General features: G+C 41.4%; 2 protein-coding genes and 1 long non-coding RNA gene across 3 annotated transcripts in view; 2 read left to right on the top strand and 1 right to left on the bottom strand.

Moving 5' to 3' along the window:
* The window catches only part of LOC124321086 (uncharacterized transmembrane protein DDB_G0289901-like), a 122,328-nt gene that overhangs the window by 37,370 nt on the left and 68,371 nt on the right, over positions 1–16,587 (top strand). The gene's annotated exons all lie outside the window — the stretch shown is intronic.
* Positions 854–4,115, top strand: LOC124311224. Its single transcript, XM_046775659.1, has 2 exons — positions 854–3,395; positions 3,784–4,115. The coding sequence occupies exons 1-2, from the start codon at positions 854–856 to the stop codon at positions 4,113–4,115; spliced, it is 2,874 nt and encodes a 957-aa protein (XP_046631615.1).
* LOC124321101 lies at positions 8,903–9,568 on the bottom strand. Its single transcript, XR_006914138.1, has 3 exons — positions 9,478–9,568; positions 9,123–9,407; positions 8,903–9,050 (listed from the first exon to the last, which is right to left on the bottom strand). It is a non-coding gene; the product is annotated as an uncharacterized LOC124321101 (long non-coding RNA).

The following is a 16,587-nucleotide window of genomic DNA, read 5'->3' as shown; positions in this document are numbered from 1 at the left end:
CAGAAAAGAGAATACAAAATATAGTATCCTCAAAATCTTCAAAGCAACAAAAAGATTTTACCCTTTCTGCTGATAATAGAGCTTTAGATTGAGCCAGATCTGATTTCAAGTTCTGTAAAGAAAAGTCAATTTGATTTGACATTAGATTAAAATTAATGCTTACATTAATTTCAACGGATACTGTCCTTTTATAAGCCATAAATCCTTTAACAAGTTGTTTTTTTTTGTTAGATTCATTAGCTTTGATTATTTAGTAAAATTCGTTCGACAGAACTGTGTGTGACCATTTATATTCAGCATATTTATAGCAAGCCTGACTTGAAGTATGGCAACAGTGCCATACTAGAGAAAGAAAAGGAGGGTGTGGGTGAAGCCTATGAGGTTCCAAACGCGCTTAAACTATTCAGATCTTTTTTTTGCTCTAGCATAGCAAGCATGGCTAAGCATAGTAAGTCAAAGCGTTCTCGTAAGTCGAGTTCGAGTTCGAGTTCCGACTCTGACTCATCTTCGAGTTCCGCATCATCATCTAAATCTTTCTCAAGCACCTTTTCAGACATTATTAAGTTAAAGTCGAAAAGATTTGAAGTTAGCAAACGTAAGTCGTCGGTCCTCGCCAATTGGATTGTAAAGGGCATAGGTGAGAAGAACCTTAAGGCGGCTAGAGAGGCGTACAGGCCTGACGTCAAGCGTGACAAAAAGGCTAGTGTCAGTGCCTCTGAGCTGTTCACGAACCCGAAATTGGACGAGACTTTTTACGCGGCCCTTAAATCTACAAAAAATTCGAATGCATCGATGCCCAACATTGATCAGCTGGAAAAAAAAGTACCGGAAGCAGACGGACGTCGTCCTAGACATGGCTAAACCTCTTCTTTTTCTCCTTGAGAGGAAAACTAAGAGAAGCGACAAGGACACCAAAGCATTAAAGACGCTGTCACTACTCTGGGCCCATCTTTTCTGTGAGATTACCCACTCCACACGTCTCAACATCCTCACCCAGACTCACCCAAACCACATCGGCCTACTCTCCCGTGCAGCAGAGAAACTTCCTGTTGGCGGCGAGGACCTTTTTGGAACAGAGTTCGTGAACGAACTCATCTCCCAAGTCAAAACTGCTTCTTTGATGAACAGTTCTACAGCGGGGCCATCAGCTACTTCAACACCTGGAAAACGTAAACGTTCACCTCCCCCTCTACAAGACTCTCGCAAGGATAGGAGTAACTACAGCTTCGACCGGTATGTCAAACCTACCTTTATTTCTAAAATTGATTTGCCAATTGCCGGTCGCACTGCCCATTTTGTTGATGCATGGGCCCATTTGACTAAAGATCCGTGGGTTTTATCTACTGTTGAGTATGGATTTGAGCTAGAATTTATTGCCGAACCTCCCTTTCAACATAGTATACCGCCGAACGCATCAATGGATGCCGTTCAGCTAGATCTTTGTTCAACTGAGGTGGAGTCTCTCATAAAAAAGGGTGCGGTAGTAGAGACAGAGGAGAAAGGGGGCTACGTCAGCCGATACTTTCTTGTCCCAAAGAAAGGACCGAACGAATGGAGGCCCATCATTAACTTAAAACCTTTAAATCAGTTTCTTTCTTGCCGCCATTTTAAAATGGAAGGGATTGCCACAGTTCGTCACACGGTGAGGCAGGGGGATTTTTTGGCTAAAGTCGACCTTACTGACGCCTACTTTACTATTCCGATTTTTCGAGGCCATCGGAAATATTTACGCTTTCGTTGGGGGCGTAAAACATTCGAATATACATGTCTACCTTTTGGTCTTTGTGCTTCACCTTGGGTTTTTACTAAACTATTGAAAGTGGCCGTCACTTTTCTGCGTCGTTCCGGGATCAGACTCGTTATTTATCTTGACGATTTGCTGATCGTGGGCACTACTACTCAAGAATGCAGCGACGCAGTAGCACAAGTCATTCATGTTTTGGAATCTTTGGGATTCTTAATCAACTTTAATAAATCTGAAATAGTCCCCACGCAATGCATAGAGTACATAGGGCTTATCACCAATTCCGTCTCCATGTCGTTCTGCCTCACCGATAAAAAGATTTGCGACATTCGTCGGTTATGCACCGAAGTTTTAAAAAAGGGGAAATGTTCTCTTCGTCAACTGGCAAAGATAATAGGGAACCTTAACTGGGCTTCTTATGCAGTAAATTTTGCACAAGCTCACTTTCGCAGTTTGCAGGCTACCCTCATTTCATCTTCTCGAGCCAATAACGACAATTTAGACGCCGTCATTTATTTGAATGAAGACATTCGTGCCGATCTGAAGTGGTGGACCACTTCCGCCAATTTTACCTCCGGCAAACCTCTACTTCTCTCACGTCCGGATATTCGCTTGTCCTCCGACGCTTGCCTCTCGGGCTGGGGGGCAGTTTGTCTCGACGTCAAGACGGGTGGGCCTTGGTCCGGTTCCGAAATTGGTCGCCATATTAACAACCTAGAGATCCTTGCTGCCCTTAAAGCCCTCGAATGTTTCGCTTCTTCTCTCTCTAAATGCACAATAGAGATCGAGATCGACAACACCACAGCAGTTAGCTACATTAACAAACTAGGCGGATGCCAGTCAAAGGACCTTTGTGAAGTCTCCCTACGCATTGCCAATTTTTGTGAAGAGAGGAAAATCTTTCTAACCGCCATTTTTGTCCCCGGCACTGCGAATGTTCTCGCGGACGCAGAATCAAGACGCTCCCTCTCGGCGGGCGATTGGAGACTCTCTCCAACAGCTTTCATGTCCATCTGCCTTCAGTGGCCAGTCCAAGTGGACCTTTTCGCGTCAGAATGGAACCATCAACTGCCACGGTTCGTCAGTTGGTTCCCACAACCCAAATGCTGGAAGGTAGACGCGTTCAGCTTACCATGGAAAGGGCTAGGCGCGTTTTGTTTTCCCCCGTTCAGCTTGATTCCATTCTGCCTGTCGAAACTGATGAGAGAAGAGGCCGAGGCAATTTTTGTCACCCCGTACTGGCCGAGCCAATCATGGTTCCCGATCATAATGGACCTCGCCATGGCCGTTCCGCGACTATTACGTCCGTCGCCGGACCTTCTCACATCTCCTCTGGGAGAGAGTCATCCGCTTGTACAAGACGATTCCATCCGCCTGATCGTCTGGAAACTCTCAGACTCCGCTTTACTGAGAGCGGAGTTTCAGAAGACGCTTCAGCCCTCATCCTCTCCGCAACACGAAAAAATACAAACGCTGCATACCAGAGCGCTTGGAATTTTTGGAGAAATTGGTGCTACGAGGGAAAAGGATCCCTTGTCTCCTAGCCCCGCAGATATAATTAATTTTTTGGCTGAATATAGCGTAGGAAGGAGCTACAGAACAGTCAATGTCGCCCGCTCTGCTCTCTCTTCTACGCTTGCTGTAAACCCGGGTAATGTTGCCGTCGGTGCTGACCCTCTTGTCAACAAACTACTCAAAGGCCTATACAACAAATCCCCCCCCCCCCGACTGCCAGATATTCCCAAACGTGGAATCCTGACACCGTCCTTTCATATTTTGATTCCACAGCTGGGGCGACTCTTTCTCTCCTTGAACTGTCTCGGAAATTATAGTCACTTTATTGGCTCTCTGTACGCTATTAAGAACATGACTTTCTTCAATATCGTTGGAATCGATCGTCATTTCCGATACCAAAATATCTTTTTCCCTGAGCCAACCAAGAAAGGCTCAGCACTCCGGACCCCTTCATCGAATTTCCGTCGACGCCTGGCGTCTTAATGTTTCAATTTGTCCTGTCAAATGCTTGGAAACTTATTTAGACCGTACTGCAGCGTTGCGCGATACCACAAACTCCTCCTCTCTCTTGCTCAGCAGCAACAAACCCCATGGCCCGGCCTCTGTAGCTACAATCGGGCGTTGGATTAAAGAACAGCTCAAAATAGCCGGTATCGACACGTCTATCTTCTCAGCACACTCGGCTAGAGGGGCAGCAGCATCCAAAGCGGTCTTATCTGGTATACCGATTCAAACTGTCTTAGACGCCGGCCATTGGGCCAGGGAGTCTACATTCAAACAGTTCTACCACAGGGAGGTATTTAATGGACCAACCAACCTGATCACTAGTTCCGTCCTTCAACCACCATCAATTTAAACGCCGGTTAACCCTCTGCTGTGCTGTGGTTTTCTCGCCCTTCTTTTCGTAACTCGTCATCATCTTATTTTTTCTTTGGCTTTGAATACACAGTTCTGTCGAACGAATTTTACTAAATAATTGTAAAATTGTTCGAGCGCTAGCGCTGAACGATTAGGATTATTTAATAAAATGAAAAGAGAGACAGAACTGTCTCTCCCACCCACCCACCACTGCTACTCATGTTTATTAATATTCGAACTCGTTTTCTGTTATTTTTCAGTGGAAACAATAACGGTTACCGCGGCCGGAAGAAGGGACGAGACAGCAACAAAAATTCAGGCAACTTCAATAACAACGACTCAAGTTTCAACAAGAAGTGATCATGTTTACCTTCGTCGTTGTATCTCCTCCGTGTGGCTTTATATTCCCGTGCTTCTAAAATCTGAATAGTTTAAGCGCGTTTGGAACCTCATAGGCTTCACCCACACCCTCTTTTTCTTTCTCTAGTATGGCACTGTTGCCATACTTCAAGTCAGGCTTGCTATAAATATGCTGAATATAAATGGTCACACACAGTTCTGTCTCTCTTTTCATTTTATTAAATAATCCTAATTGTTCAGCGCTAGCGCTCGAACAATTTTACAATTCTGTTAGATCGTTCATTTTTGACATTTTTGACCAAGATAGTGTAGCAACTCACACAAGTAAAATATGACTTAATTTTCAAAGAATTAACGTCTAAGTAGTGCATTACGGATTATTTGTTTAAAAGAAAATAAGTCAGTGCTCACAGCAGAAAATTTGATAATCTTTATATGCCAGTAAGAATTTTATAAATTATTAATCAAATTTGTTATCTGTAGTTAAGTTGCTTTGCTGATTGATCCAGAGCTAAGTAAGATATTCATGGGTTTAAATTTAGTAAAGTAATGTGTATTTGAGCAGATTTTGTATTAATTATACTGTAATTACACTATACTGTATTGCGGTTATATATTATTGCGGTTATATATTTTATGGTATTTTTGCTTTACTTTATTATACTTTACCCACCCGAAACCCCTATATTTCCTCGCTACGTTCAGGCTCATTCCCGTTAGGTTACTTAACTATATTACATTAAGTAAAGTAAAAGTATAGTAAAAAGTGGGTTGTTAAAATAGACTTTTACCCTTTGTTCAAATAGCAACACTCAAAAGACATACTACAGTTGCATAAAGAGATACAAGACTCTCATTTTCCATTCAATGGAGAAATGCTGTCATAATGCAAATGGCACAGTGGGCTAAGAACAGTTCTCCAAATACTAATATTGCTACATCCTATTGACGACCTTTACCTGTATCTGTATGTTAAGGAGGGGAAGGGGGATGAAATAATCTATTTGTCGAAACGAACTGTTTAAAACAGATTCAATTTAACTCAAAATACGCAGTTTTAGCATAGAAGAAGTAGACTTCCGACGTAGTAACTAGAGAACTGACCGTTACTGTGATGAATGAGCGTTGCCAGTTTGATATAAACAGTGATTTATAAAAAATTCAACTTGTTTTTGTAAACAAAAATTACTCGACATTGTGTGCGTAATTTTTAATTAAATTAAAATAAAATAATTTTCGGAACAAGCATTGTCGGCAGAGATGATTGTTGGTAAATAATTCAAGGCAGGAATCGATCTCGATAAGAGTAAGGTATCGATTGCAAACCCCTGGTGGCGCAAAGTTGAAACTAGACCACAGTAAAATAAAAGCAGAGATCTCTGAGTAAACTCAATCAGTCAGACTCAGAACTCTCAGAACTTGGGAGTGGACATCACCACGCAGAACAGATGGGAAAGGAACGAAAGTAAAAAATAAGAAAAGCAGAGAAAATGTCATGGTGTTGGGAGCGGCCACCCCCCGTTGAAAAAAAAAGTAAATTTGATGTGAATGAGCTGCAACTTCCGGTCCGTCTAGACTAATCGCCCAATAGGGTAAAATATTAATCTAGCGATCAATCGCATTGAAGATTAGAATTGTACTGCAAATTAAAAAAGGTTGTACTGCAAAATTAAATGGTCAGGTGGGACGTTTTCTTCATTTCCTAGAATTTTGAAATATTTCCTTTCTTTCTAATCGACTCTAATCAAGCAGGGACTGTAGAAATGCATCTACCAATTCTACACTATAGCGTTACCCGATAATCAAATGTTTCTTTCACAAATCGACCAGAAGAAACGTCATAAGAAAAGCTTTCGGGGATAATTGAAATAACATTTTGTTAGTCGAGGCGCAAGTGTTATCACTTTTGTATTATACATTTTTTTTAAATATGAAAATAACTCCCGTTTTGTAGGGTAGCTCATTTTTATTGATTTGATTGATTTTCAGATTATTATCCAGTTGGTTCCACTACAAAATTTTCTTCCGGATCAGATCACCAGCGTCTCTTTTACGACGAGGTCCAGCTAGAGCTACTGGACGCAGAGTTCACCAGGGATTCGTGCATTCATGCAGGGCACCACATAAGCATTTGGCCACAACTACCACGTAACCTAAAGTAATTCAACCTTGAGTTGGTTATACAAAATGAAAATAAATCATTATTACAAAGATGGTCTAATTACATGGCAGGACTTCTAACACACCTCTTCCATCCTAGAAAAATCTTATGACGTTCAAAAATTGATGGAAAAAACAATATACAAGATAAGATAAGTAAAAATTCGTGTCGTGTAAAATACTTGGTCGAAAGAATGCTAAAGCATGAATGCAACATGACAGGCATCGTATGCGACTGCGCGCGCGAGTTAGGAGAGAGGCTGCCGATGGGACCAAAGTGTCTGAAAGTGGCAACCAGAAACAAGTTGGTGCCAAACCGGAGGATATCGGGACCGTGTCCAAGGGCTCCTACTCGTTCACGACTCCCGACGGCGTCGTCCTAACCGTCAATTGGGTAGCCGATGAAAACGGATTCCAGGCCACCGGCGACCACCTCCCCACTCCTCCACCCATGCCCGAGCACGTCGTCAAGATGCTCGCAGATCTGAAGGCGGCCGGACTACTGTAAATAATTGCACATTATTTTCTTTTAACCGGATGTACATAACGCTCACATACCCCAAGAACTTTGACACGAGTTGGTCTTGAGTCAACGACAAAATTACTTTAAATCAAACGAGAAATGAAACTGTTATTTCTTCTTGGAAAATTTAAGTTAATTTATACAATATCGTTCCTGGAAATTCAAAGCCCATGGTCAGGTCTAAATTACAAAAGTTAATTTAGGGCGAATTCGTTTAACTGTAACGGTAATTTTTTTAAATTCAATTGAAACATACGTATCGTAATACGTTGGACAACAGAAAAATTTCATCGTCAGTGGAGTGCGAAAGAAGTGCGGAATAAAGTTATGCAACTTCACACATGGCATGAAACCAGTCAAACAACAAATATTTATAATATTTGATGAATATTTATAATATTTGATGAAGGTTAGATGGGTGTTCAACCCATCTAACCTTTGATGTGGTTAGAGGGGTAAATATGGGGTGCCGTTTTTCCCGAATAACAGCATATGAAAGAGTCAAACAGCAATCAAACAATGAGGAAACATAGAGGTAACTCAAATCAATCTACCAAACTAAAATCAATCTGAATTAAACAAAGATTAAACAAAAATTAATGTTTTTAACAGCAATTAAACACATCTAACACGCAGCTAACACAGATCTAACCGAATCAAACGCGATTTATTGATTAATAATCAATTAAATGAATTGTACGGAAATTGAAACGAAGTATTAAATGACAAAAGTTGAAATAAATTGGCAAAAATATTATAATTAATTGAAGAAAACGGGAAATATGATGAATACAATAATTCGAAAAGTAAACATAAAATCAAGTGGCAACATTTGTATAAAACCAATGGGCTTTTTTTAAATTACCCCACAAATCTATATATAATAAAACAACAAGCTTTTGTGGGAGGAGCCTGTGTCTGTCACGGACATTTTGGGGGGAGGAGCCTGTGTCTGTGTCAACACAGGCTCCTCCCCCAAAATGGAACATGCCCAAACATGCCAATCACCACCAGATGTCGTCGCCGTGATGACGCAATCTTTGATGACGCAACAATCAGCATCACCACCAGATGTCTATAGCCGTGATGACGAAATCTTCAAGTAAGGTACTGACTGGGCAGATTTCTCACGATAAATTCTTCTACGGGCAGATCGTGCTACAGAAAACCGAATAGCAAAACAGTCCAACTTTACGCTAGACCAAAATTCCCCGGATTTAAACGGGGCTCAGGTTACTCGTGTTATAAATAAAAGTCACAATGTTCTGAAACAACAAATGAGTGCCCATTATTCAATGAAAAATGTGTATTTAAAATAAAACATACAAACAATGAGTAATGTTTAATAAAACAAAAGGCTTTTATTGTAAATATTCCACGAATCTTGAATGAAAAATTCACAATTTAATAATTTAACTGAATGGAGTCAATGGACAAATGAATGAACAGTGTTCAATAAAAAAGTACATATATTTCAAACGTGCAATACTATGAAACGAGGAAAATGTATATTTTAGGAAAAAATTATTATTTTTCTTAAATGTCACGGCCACACAAGAAATAAAAACAAAAATGAACTGAACGTATTAGCGTGTATCAGCATAGCCTATAGCATGCAAACCGTATGTTGGTTTACTACGGCTTTACTAGGCGTCTAATGATCTACCTTAATACCCCTCAGCTAGATATTCTTATTGAAGAAAACAATTATAAATTCAAAAATGAAAATAAATAAATAAAAATAAGCTGGTTACGTGAATTTGTATTTGTATTTACATGTATTCACGTGGAATGGTGAATAGGTATGGGAATGGGCAGAAAAACAGACTAGTACCTTGTTAAATGCCTTTGGCTCTACCTGGGATCTACCTGTAATTCGCCAACTTGGCCCTGAAAATTACAAATAAATTGCACCATGCTGTACTATAATTGTAATTAAAATACACTAGTAAAAAAACATACCAGGAGGGGGAGTACGGAACTTTTGGGAGCGTTGTTTTAATCTCGAACCACGATCAGGAGCTTCAGGAGAGACGTAACCATATCCAGGTAGCACAAAGTTCTGGGGGCCATTATAACCAGAGGCACCTCCAATTGAAATCGATGATTGTTGCCTTTCATTTTGATTCACGGACGAGCCAGCAGCCGATGAAGAGGTTGGATAATACCCTAATTGTGGCCAAGGCGGTGTTTGTCCCTGCTGACCACCGGTAAATCATGTTGGAGCTACCACACTGCCACTTGGTGCTTTAGTTTAAACGAATATGATACGATTCATGTTTGGTAAAATTAATAATTGAAAATGGTTTGTACTTACGGTTCGACGATGAATGGTTTTGAAGGGCAGATTGCAGGGCATTGGCCAATTGCCCACTTGCCAGTGCAGAAGTTAGTAAACGGCTAAACGCGTCAGGATCCATTTACAAACTAAACGTTTAGATGCCAGAAACGCCAACCAGCAGACATTGAAACAAATGAAAATGGGAGGGAAGACCGGGAAAAACGGGTATAGGGGGTTAGGTGCTAGATTGTCAAATTTGTCGACAATAGGTTAATGGAGGCGTTTTTATTTATATATTTTCCGCATATACTCCCACTCGCTCCCACTTGAATTGCATCAACAATAGAAATTCGAATTCAAGTGAGTGCCGGGAGCCTAATATGTGTTACCATGTAAAATTTTTATTAATCAACGCCCCGCGCTAGGAAAGGTATTTCCGCATGTTTCATTATCTGTTCGCCGTGCCAAAATTTCGTGAGAGGATCATATGGCACGTCCACGTTATTGCCGCCACATCTATTCGATTGATCTAACCGAATTTTTGATCGATCTGACATAGAATTTTAAATAGACTTATATCACCAGAAAAAAATTCAAATCAAATTCTATTTGTATTTGTTTTCCATTCACGTAAAGTGAAATTAGTCGGATGTGATTTGGTTTTTATCGAAAAGGTTTCGAATTTTCGAAAACCATAAATTAATTTTACCGAACGAGTAGTAACTGGGTAATCGAATGGTGTTTTGAATTTTCCAAAACCAGGAATGAATTTTTAAAATCAAGTTCGAATTAGCTTATTGATTATTTTCGAAATATAGGGATGAATTGCTCATTACGCGAAAAATAATGAATTCGAAGGAATCGCGCTAGATCTAGCGCCATCTAAGCACTTATGACGCTAGCAAAGTTTTTTTGCTATAAGCTTGCGCGAACTGCGCAAAATTTAGCCCAATACATTTTATCACATTTACGAAAAGCGCGTGCCCGTCCGTATTTTAGCGCTTAGCGTGGGTCCGTCGCTATTTAAGCGCTAAGGTCGCCCATCCGCTGTTTTTGGCGGCTCAATCTGGGCGAAAAATAACTCATTCAAATATTTTGCGCTAGTAAAGCGCTATCTAAGCGCGCGTGGCGCTAGCGATGTGTTGGCGATAAACTTACGTGCGATGAGCTATATTCAGCGCATTTCTTTATTCTGTGCATTATTTACGAAACGCGCAAGCGCTTCTTTAATTTAAATAATTGGTTGCAAAAGGGAGAACGATTGCGGTGAATGGATGAGAAGCGCGCGCCAATACATGATATTAGCGCTTGTCGCAGGTCTGTTCGCTGTCTTAGCGCTAATCGTTGCCCGTCCCACTTTTTAAGACGGCTCGCTGGGCCAAAAATTTTAAATTGTTCGCGCTGGATCTAGCGCTAGCGCTAGCGCGCATGGCACTAATGATTAATTTCAAATTAACTTGTGCGCGATGTGCTAAACTTATTAAATTTATTGTATTATATACAAAACGCATCACATAACTTGTTTAGCGGGATAAATAATTAAGTGAAATATGTCGCGCTAGATCTACCGCTATCTAGGCTCTATTACCCTTATGATTTATTTGTGATTGACTTGCGTAAGATGCGCTAAATTTTGCGCATCGTAGTTAATCACAGGTAAATCATTAGCGCAATACGCTCTTATACAGCGCTAGATTATTATTATTATTATTATTACAGGATTTATATAGCGCTTTTTCATGAAATGGTCAAAGCGCTTACATTGGGCAGAGACAAACTTGCGTAACTACATGTATGCTATCTTAAAGAGATGCGTCTTGAGACGAGATCTAAACAACGACATAGAATTGATCGCCCTAATATCCTCCGGTAGTTTGTTCCAGAGCGTCGGAGCGGCATGACTGAAAGAGCGAGCACCGTACGTCTCAAGACGAATCCTAGGGATACATAGAAGGTTAGGAGACGTTGCCGATCGGGACCGCGATGCTGGGCGATAGGGCTTGATGAGTTCAGATAAGTAAGCTGGAGCGGATCCATGAAGGCAGTGAAACGTTAAAACGAGGATCTTAAACACTATACGGCTCTTAATCGGGAGCCAGTGCAGGGCCATCAGATGCGGAGTAATGTGATCATGCTTCTTCACTCTTCTCACCATCCTCGCCGCCTTGTTTTGGACAAGTTGAAGTCTGTCCAGGAGCTTGTCGGGGAGTCCATACACAAGAGAGTTGCAGCTGTCGATGGTGGAGAAAACAAAAGCATGCATAAGCTTCTCAGTGGTAGCGTCGTCCAGGAATCTGCGAATTCGGCCGATGCTCCAGATATGGAAATTAGCTTTCTTGCACAGGCTCTGAACTTGCTCCTCCATTGAGAGATGCTTATCAATGATGACGCCCAGGTTCTTGACTGAGGCACGAGGGGTCAAGCTGCTCTCGCCAACTTGAAGAGGCAACGGAGAAGGTTGACAGCGCTTTCTTGATGAGTAGACCAGCAAGAGCTCAGACTTGTCGTCGTTAAACTTAAGCTTGTTCCTCTTCATCCAAGCCCTCGTCTCGTCCACACAGCCCGCCAGTCGCCCGTATGTTTCTTTCTGGTTCAAATGCTCAGGGTCAAGCTCTAACTTTGCATAGAAGTCCGTGTCATCCGCGTAGAGCTGCGAGTTGATCCCGTGACGCACTGAGATGTGATATATTGGGCCAGAATAGGTAGAAAACAGAGTCGGACCCAGAACTGAGCCTTGTGGCACACCCATTACGACGGCACTAGAGTCAGACGCAACATCACCAACAGTCACCGATTGACTCCGACCACTCAAATACGACTCGAACCAATTCAGAGCCCTACCCGAGACACCATAACGATCACAGAGCCTCTGAATGAGAGTTGCATGGTCTACAGTGTCGAAGGCAGCACTCAAGTCCAGCAGAAGAAGAACAGACCCCATACCCTCGTCGACAGAGATAAGTAAGTCGTTTAAAACACGTATAAGAGAAGTTTCACAAGAATGAAACGCCCTATAGGCAGATTGAACAGGGACATACAAATCATTTCTGTTTAGGTGAGATACAAACTGATCAGCTACCACACGCTCCGTAAGCTTAGATAAGTAAGACAGATTAGAGACAGGTCTGTAGTTGGAAAGTTGTTCTGGGCACAAAGAGGGCTTTTTCAAGAGTGGAGTGACATTAGCCATCTTAAAGGTATCAGGAAATATACCACTCATCAATGACTCATTCACAATACAAGTAATTGCTGGGGCGAGTACAGATACAACACTTTTCAAAACATGAGTTGGAATTGGGTCGAGGGAGCATGATTTGTTGGAAGAAGAAAGAATTCTCTCTGTAATGTCAGAGACACCAACAGGAACAAACGAGTCGAACAGCGGAACAGGAGACGTTGTTTCCGGACTAGATTCGGCTTCAACCGGAGCAAGATCAAGTTGACTTCTGATTTCCATGGTCTTGTTGAGAAAGAACGATGAGAACTGATTCAGCAGATCCCGTTTTGAACTGTGCTGAGGTAGCCTAAGTGCCTTCGATCTTGACAGGATCCATTCCCCAGCCGAAAAAGCGCCCTCTGATCAGAACCGCAGTCAGCGATTAGTCCCTTCAGGTGAGAACTTTTGGCGCTCTCCATCAGGTCACCGAGCCGATTCCTAGCAGAGCTCAGTATTTGGCGATGCACAACAATCGGATTCTTCCTCCATCGTCGCTCCGCCATACGACGAGTGCGCCTGGCGACCTTGATGTCTTCGTTCAGCCAAGGAGATGACGGACGTATGACGAAAACCTTCGTTTGAAGAGGTGCGTGTTTGTTCAGAGTAGACCGAACCCCATCATTATACTGTTTCAATAAGCCCTCCGATGTAGATGCTGGACACGTAAGAAGTGGCAGAGACGCCAGATCCTTCGCGAAATCATCGATCACGATGGACTTGAAAGGCCAAAAGGTCACCTTCTTAGTCGGCTGCTGAGGTCTGGCAAGTCGTAGTGAGCAGTGAACCACGAAATGGTCACTGAAAATGTCGGAGACCCACGTCGAAGTGACAATTTGTTTCGTCGCTCTTGAGAACACCAGGTCAAGAAGATGACCACTCACATGCGTTGGGGCAGAGACGTGCTGAACCAAATGAAAGGAGTCCATGAGACACAAGAACTCTAGCTCCACAGAATCTGGCCTGTCGACATGTAGATTGAAGTCGCCAGCAATCAGGAGATTGCCCGAAGACGAAGAGCCGATTGATTGAAGAAGCGCTGAGAATTCATGCAGAAACTGGATCTTATTCCAAGCCGGAGGCCTGTAGATGATCACAAGGCGGGTGGCAACCGATTTAACCGTGACGGTGATGTCCAGTAGTTCGAATGTTGAGAAAGAACCAGCCGGATGCGGGTGAATCTGTATGGTGTCCTTGTAAATAAGCGCCACACCCCCACCTCGCCTACCCATCCTTGGAACATGAGTCGAGGAGTAACCCTCAGGGGAACAAGCTTCGAGACAGGTGACTCCGTTCAGCGAAGAGAGCCAGGTTTCCGTAATTGCGAGCAAGTCAAGTTGTGAAGAGACAATAAGATCATGGACCATCGCACACTTGTTAACGACTGAGCGAGCATTCACAAGCCCAAACTGTGGCCAGCATTTGAACAGCCGTGATCTCTTTGCATCAGCCCCTCCTCTACAGCCCCGCCACCTACGATGGCCAGCGAGGCCGAGGCCGCTTACGGTGATAAGATCACGATAGTGAAGTCTTGCCGCCACAAGTGGCGACGCCAAGAGGGAGATGAGCTTGTCACGACCGTACACACAAGCCCTAACTGACTTGATTGAACACATAATCGGAGGAAAAAATACACAGTAAGGACGTTAAACTGTAGCACTCGAGTTGATTGATTGAAATCGCCAAAAGTAGCAACGACAAGAATCACACAGACACGATAATTACACAAGAAAACGGGAGCCCAGATTGCATGCAGCCACCAGGGCGCAAACGCAGACGACGATTAGCGCTAAATATTTATTTTAGCAAATTATGCGCGCGTCGTAATTTATGTAATGAACTTATTCAGAGCTGAATTTCAGCTAAATTTAGCGCATTTTTCTATATTTGACTTCATTATTTTTCGCGCTAAATATTTATTTTAGCTAGTTATTTGCGTTTGTAAATTATGTCATGAATTTAAATGTGCTAAATTTGACGAATTGCGCGCAAGTTAATCTTAAGTTAATTAAAAGCGCAATGCGCGCTTAGATACAGCTAGATCTAGCGCGAACAATTAAAAATTTTTGGCCCAGCGACTCAGGTTTGCAGCTATGAATTTTAGCCAGATGTTAAATGCGCTAAATTTTGTAGATCGCGCGCAAGTAAATTAGAAGTAAGTCATCAGCGCCATGCGCGCATATAAATAGCGGAAAATAGGCTATTTAATATAACATATAAATATGTATTTAATTCTTTTTCACGCAGCAAGCTGCGTAAAACAGCGGACGGGCGACGCTTAGCGCTTAGAACACTTATTTATTGGTCACTTTGCCGTTCCATAATATGGTATTCCTTTTTTCAGTTTTTTGTTTTATAAAACAAAAAAGGAATACCTTTAAGTCATCAAAGAATCTCGAAGTTTAATATTAGTTGTATGTCTTCTTTTATCAATTCCCATGTATCAATCATTAATCAACAATTAATAAATGATTCAACAATGAGTGATAGGTAAATGAAAATGTATGGGTTTTATTAACGTTTCCTTTATCAATAAATATTTAATGGTTGATTTCTTCGTATTAACTGTGGTTTCATATTTTTTTATTTATTTCGATTAGCTTGATTTATGTTTGATTATTTCATCAACGTTTAATAATTAAGTACTTATATATTGGTTGATTTAATCATTTATCAATGCAAATTGATATGTTTAATGATGACGCGGAGTTAAAATAAATTAAACGATACATATGTTGTATAAAGGGAAAAACGGCACCCCATAGGGTAAAACTCATGATCTCCAAATTAAAATTCGTTGATGTAGGCCTAATCGGAAGTAACTGAGTTGACAAAAACATGAACTTTCCACAACGCAATATTTATCTTGGAAACGAAAGTTTATCATCCCGATAAAAAAACCCTGTCCATCGACGAAATAAAGAATAATTAGCCTATCTGCTAAATAATAATCAATTATCTGCTCGAAATTTTACTTGAAATCACTCAATCAGTCGGGAAGTTGGGAATACAAAGACAAACACAATTTGTTGAACGAGTCAAAAACGAAGGAATCGTTCACTAAAGACGACGAGGAATAATAACAGTTGACACATCTCGAGTGAATCTTATTTCATCGGTTTGGCAGTTCCATTTAAATGAATATGCGCGCATGAACTGGGTGGAAACCGGCTAAGTTAATAACTCACTGGGTTCTAAGTTTTAAGTGAACATGACAGCAGGAATCCCACCACACTGCATGAAGGTTGGAGAACCAGCATCTTTCCAGCACCTAAATATTTGTAAGATTGGGTGGTGCAACTCATGAAAATCGCAATCAGTTACAGTAACGGGAAATGTGTGGACGGGGATTTTGATTTTCCTTGTTGGTAACTCACAACCTTCGTAGTTCACACCCACAAAATCCAAATGTTTCACGAAAGGAAAAAAAAACACTAAATCAAGAATGGAATATCTCATATTCACTAACATTTTGGAACAAAAGAGACTAGATGGGGCATGGAATCAAATTGACGCGTTCAAAAATTTCAGTTCCCAAATTTTGATGGCAAAAGAAATTTGATTTTTTTTTGGTACATAGTTGTCAATTTCAGCGTTGAAAAATCAACATTTACAACAGAAGTCTTTTAAGTGTGAAACGTATAGAATCACTCGACTCCGTCGCGGTAGACACGGCTCGAGAGACCGACGCCAATTAAGTTATAAATAAAAACGGACAAGAAATGTAATATAAAGACCTAAAAAGTAAAAATGGATCAAACTTAAAATTGGCCCGGCCTGTGCGTTGAAACTGGGCGCGGGAACCTTTCTATTTCAAAGTCGTAAAACATGGAGGGATTGAGTTATCGGCCTGTCGGAAAAGCGTACCAATCTTATAAGTCGAGAAAAATGTTGAAATCGACCATTATGGGGTGTAAAATTAATTATGTGTG

The sequence above is a fragment of the Daphnia pulicaria genome, chromosome 1, assembly GCF_021234035.1.
Source record: "Daphnia pulicaria isolate SC F1-1A chromosome 1, SC_F0-13Bv2, whole genome shotgun sequence".
Taxonomy (NCBI): Eukaryota; Metazoa; Arthropoda; class Branchiopoda; order Diplostraca; family Daphniidae; genus Daphnia; species Daphnia pulicaria.
Note: the sequence above shows the minus strand (reverse complement) of the source record. Positions and strands in the feature narration are given on the sequence as shown.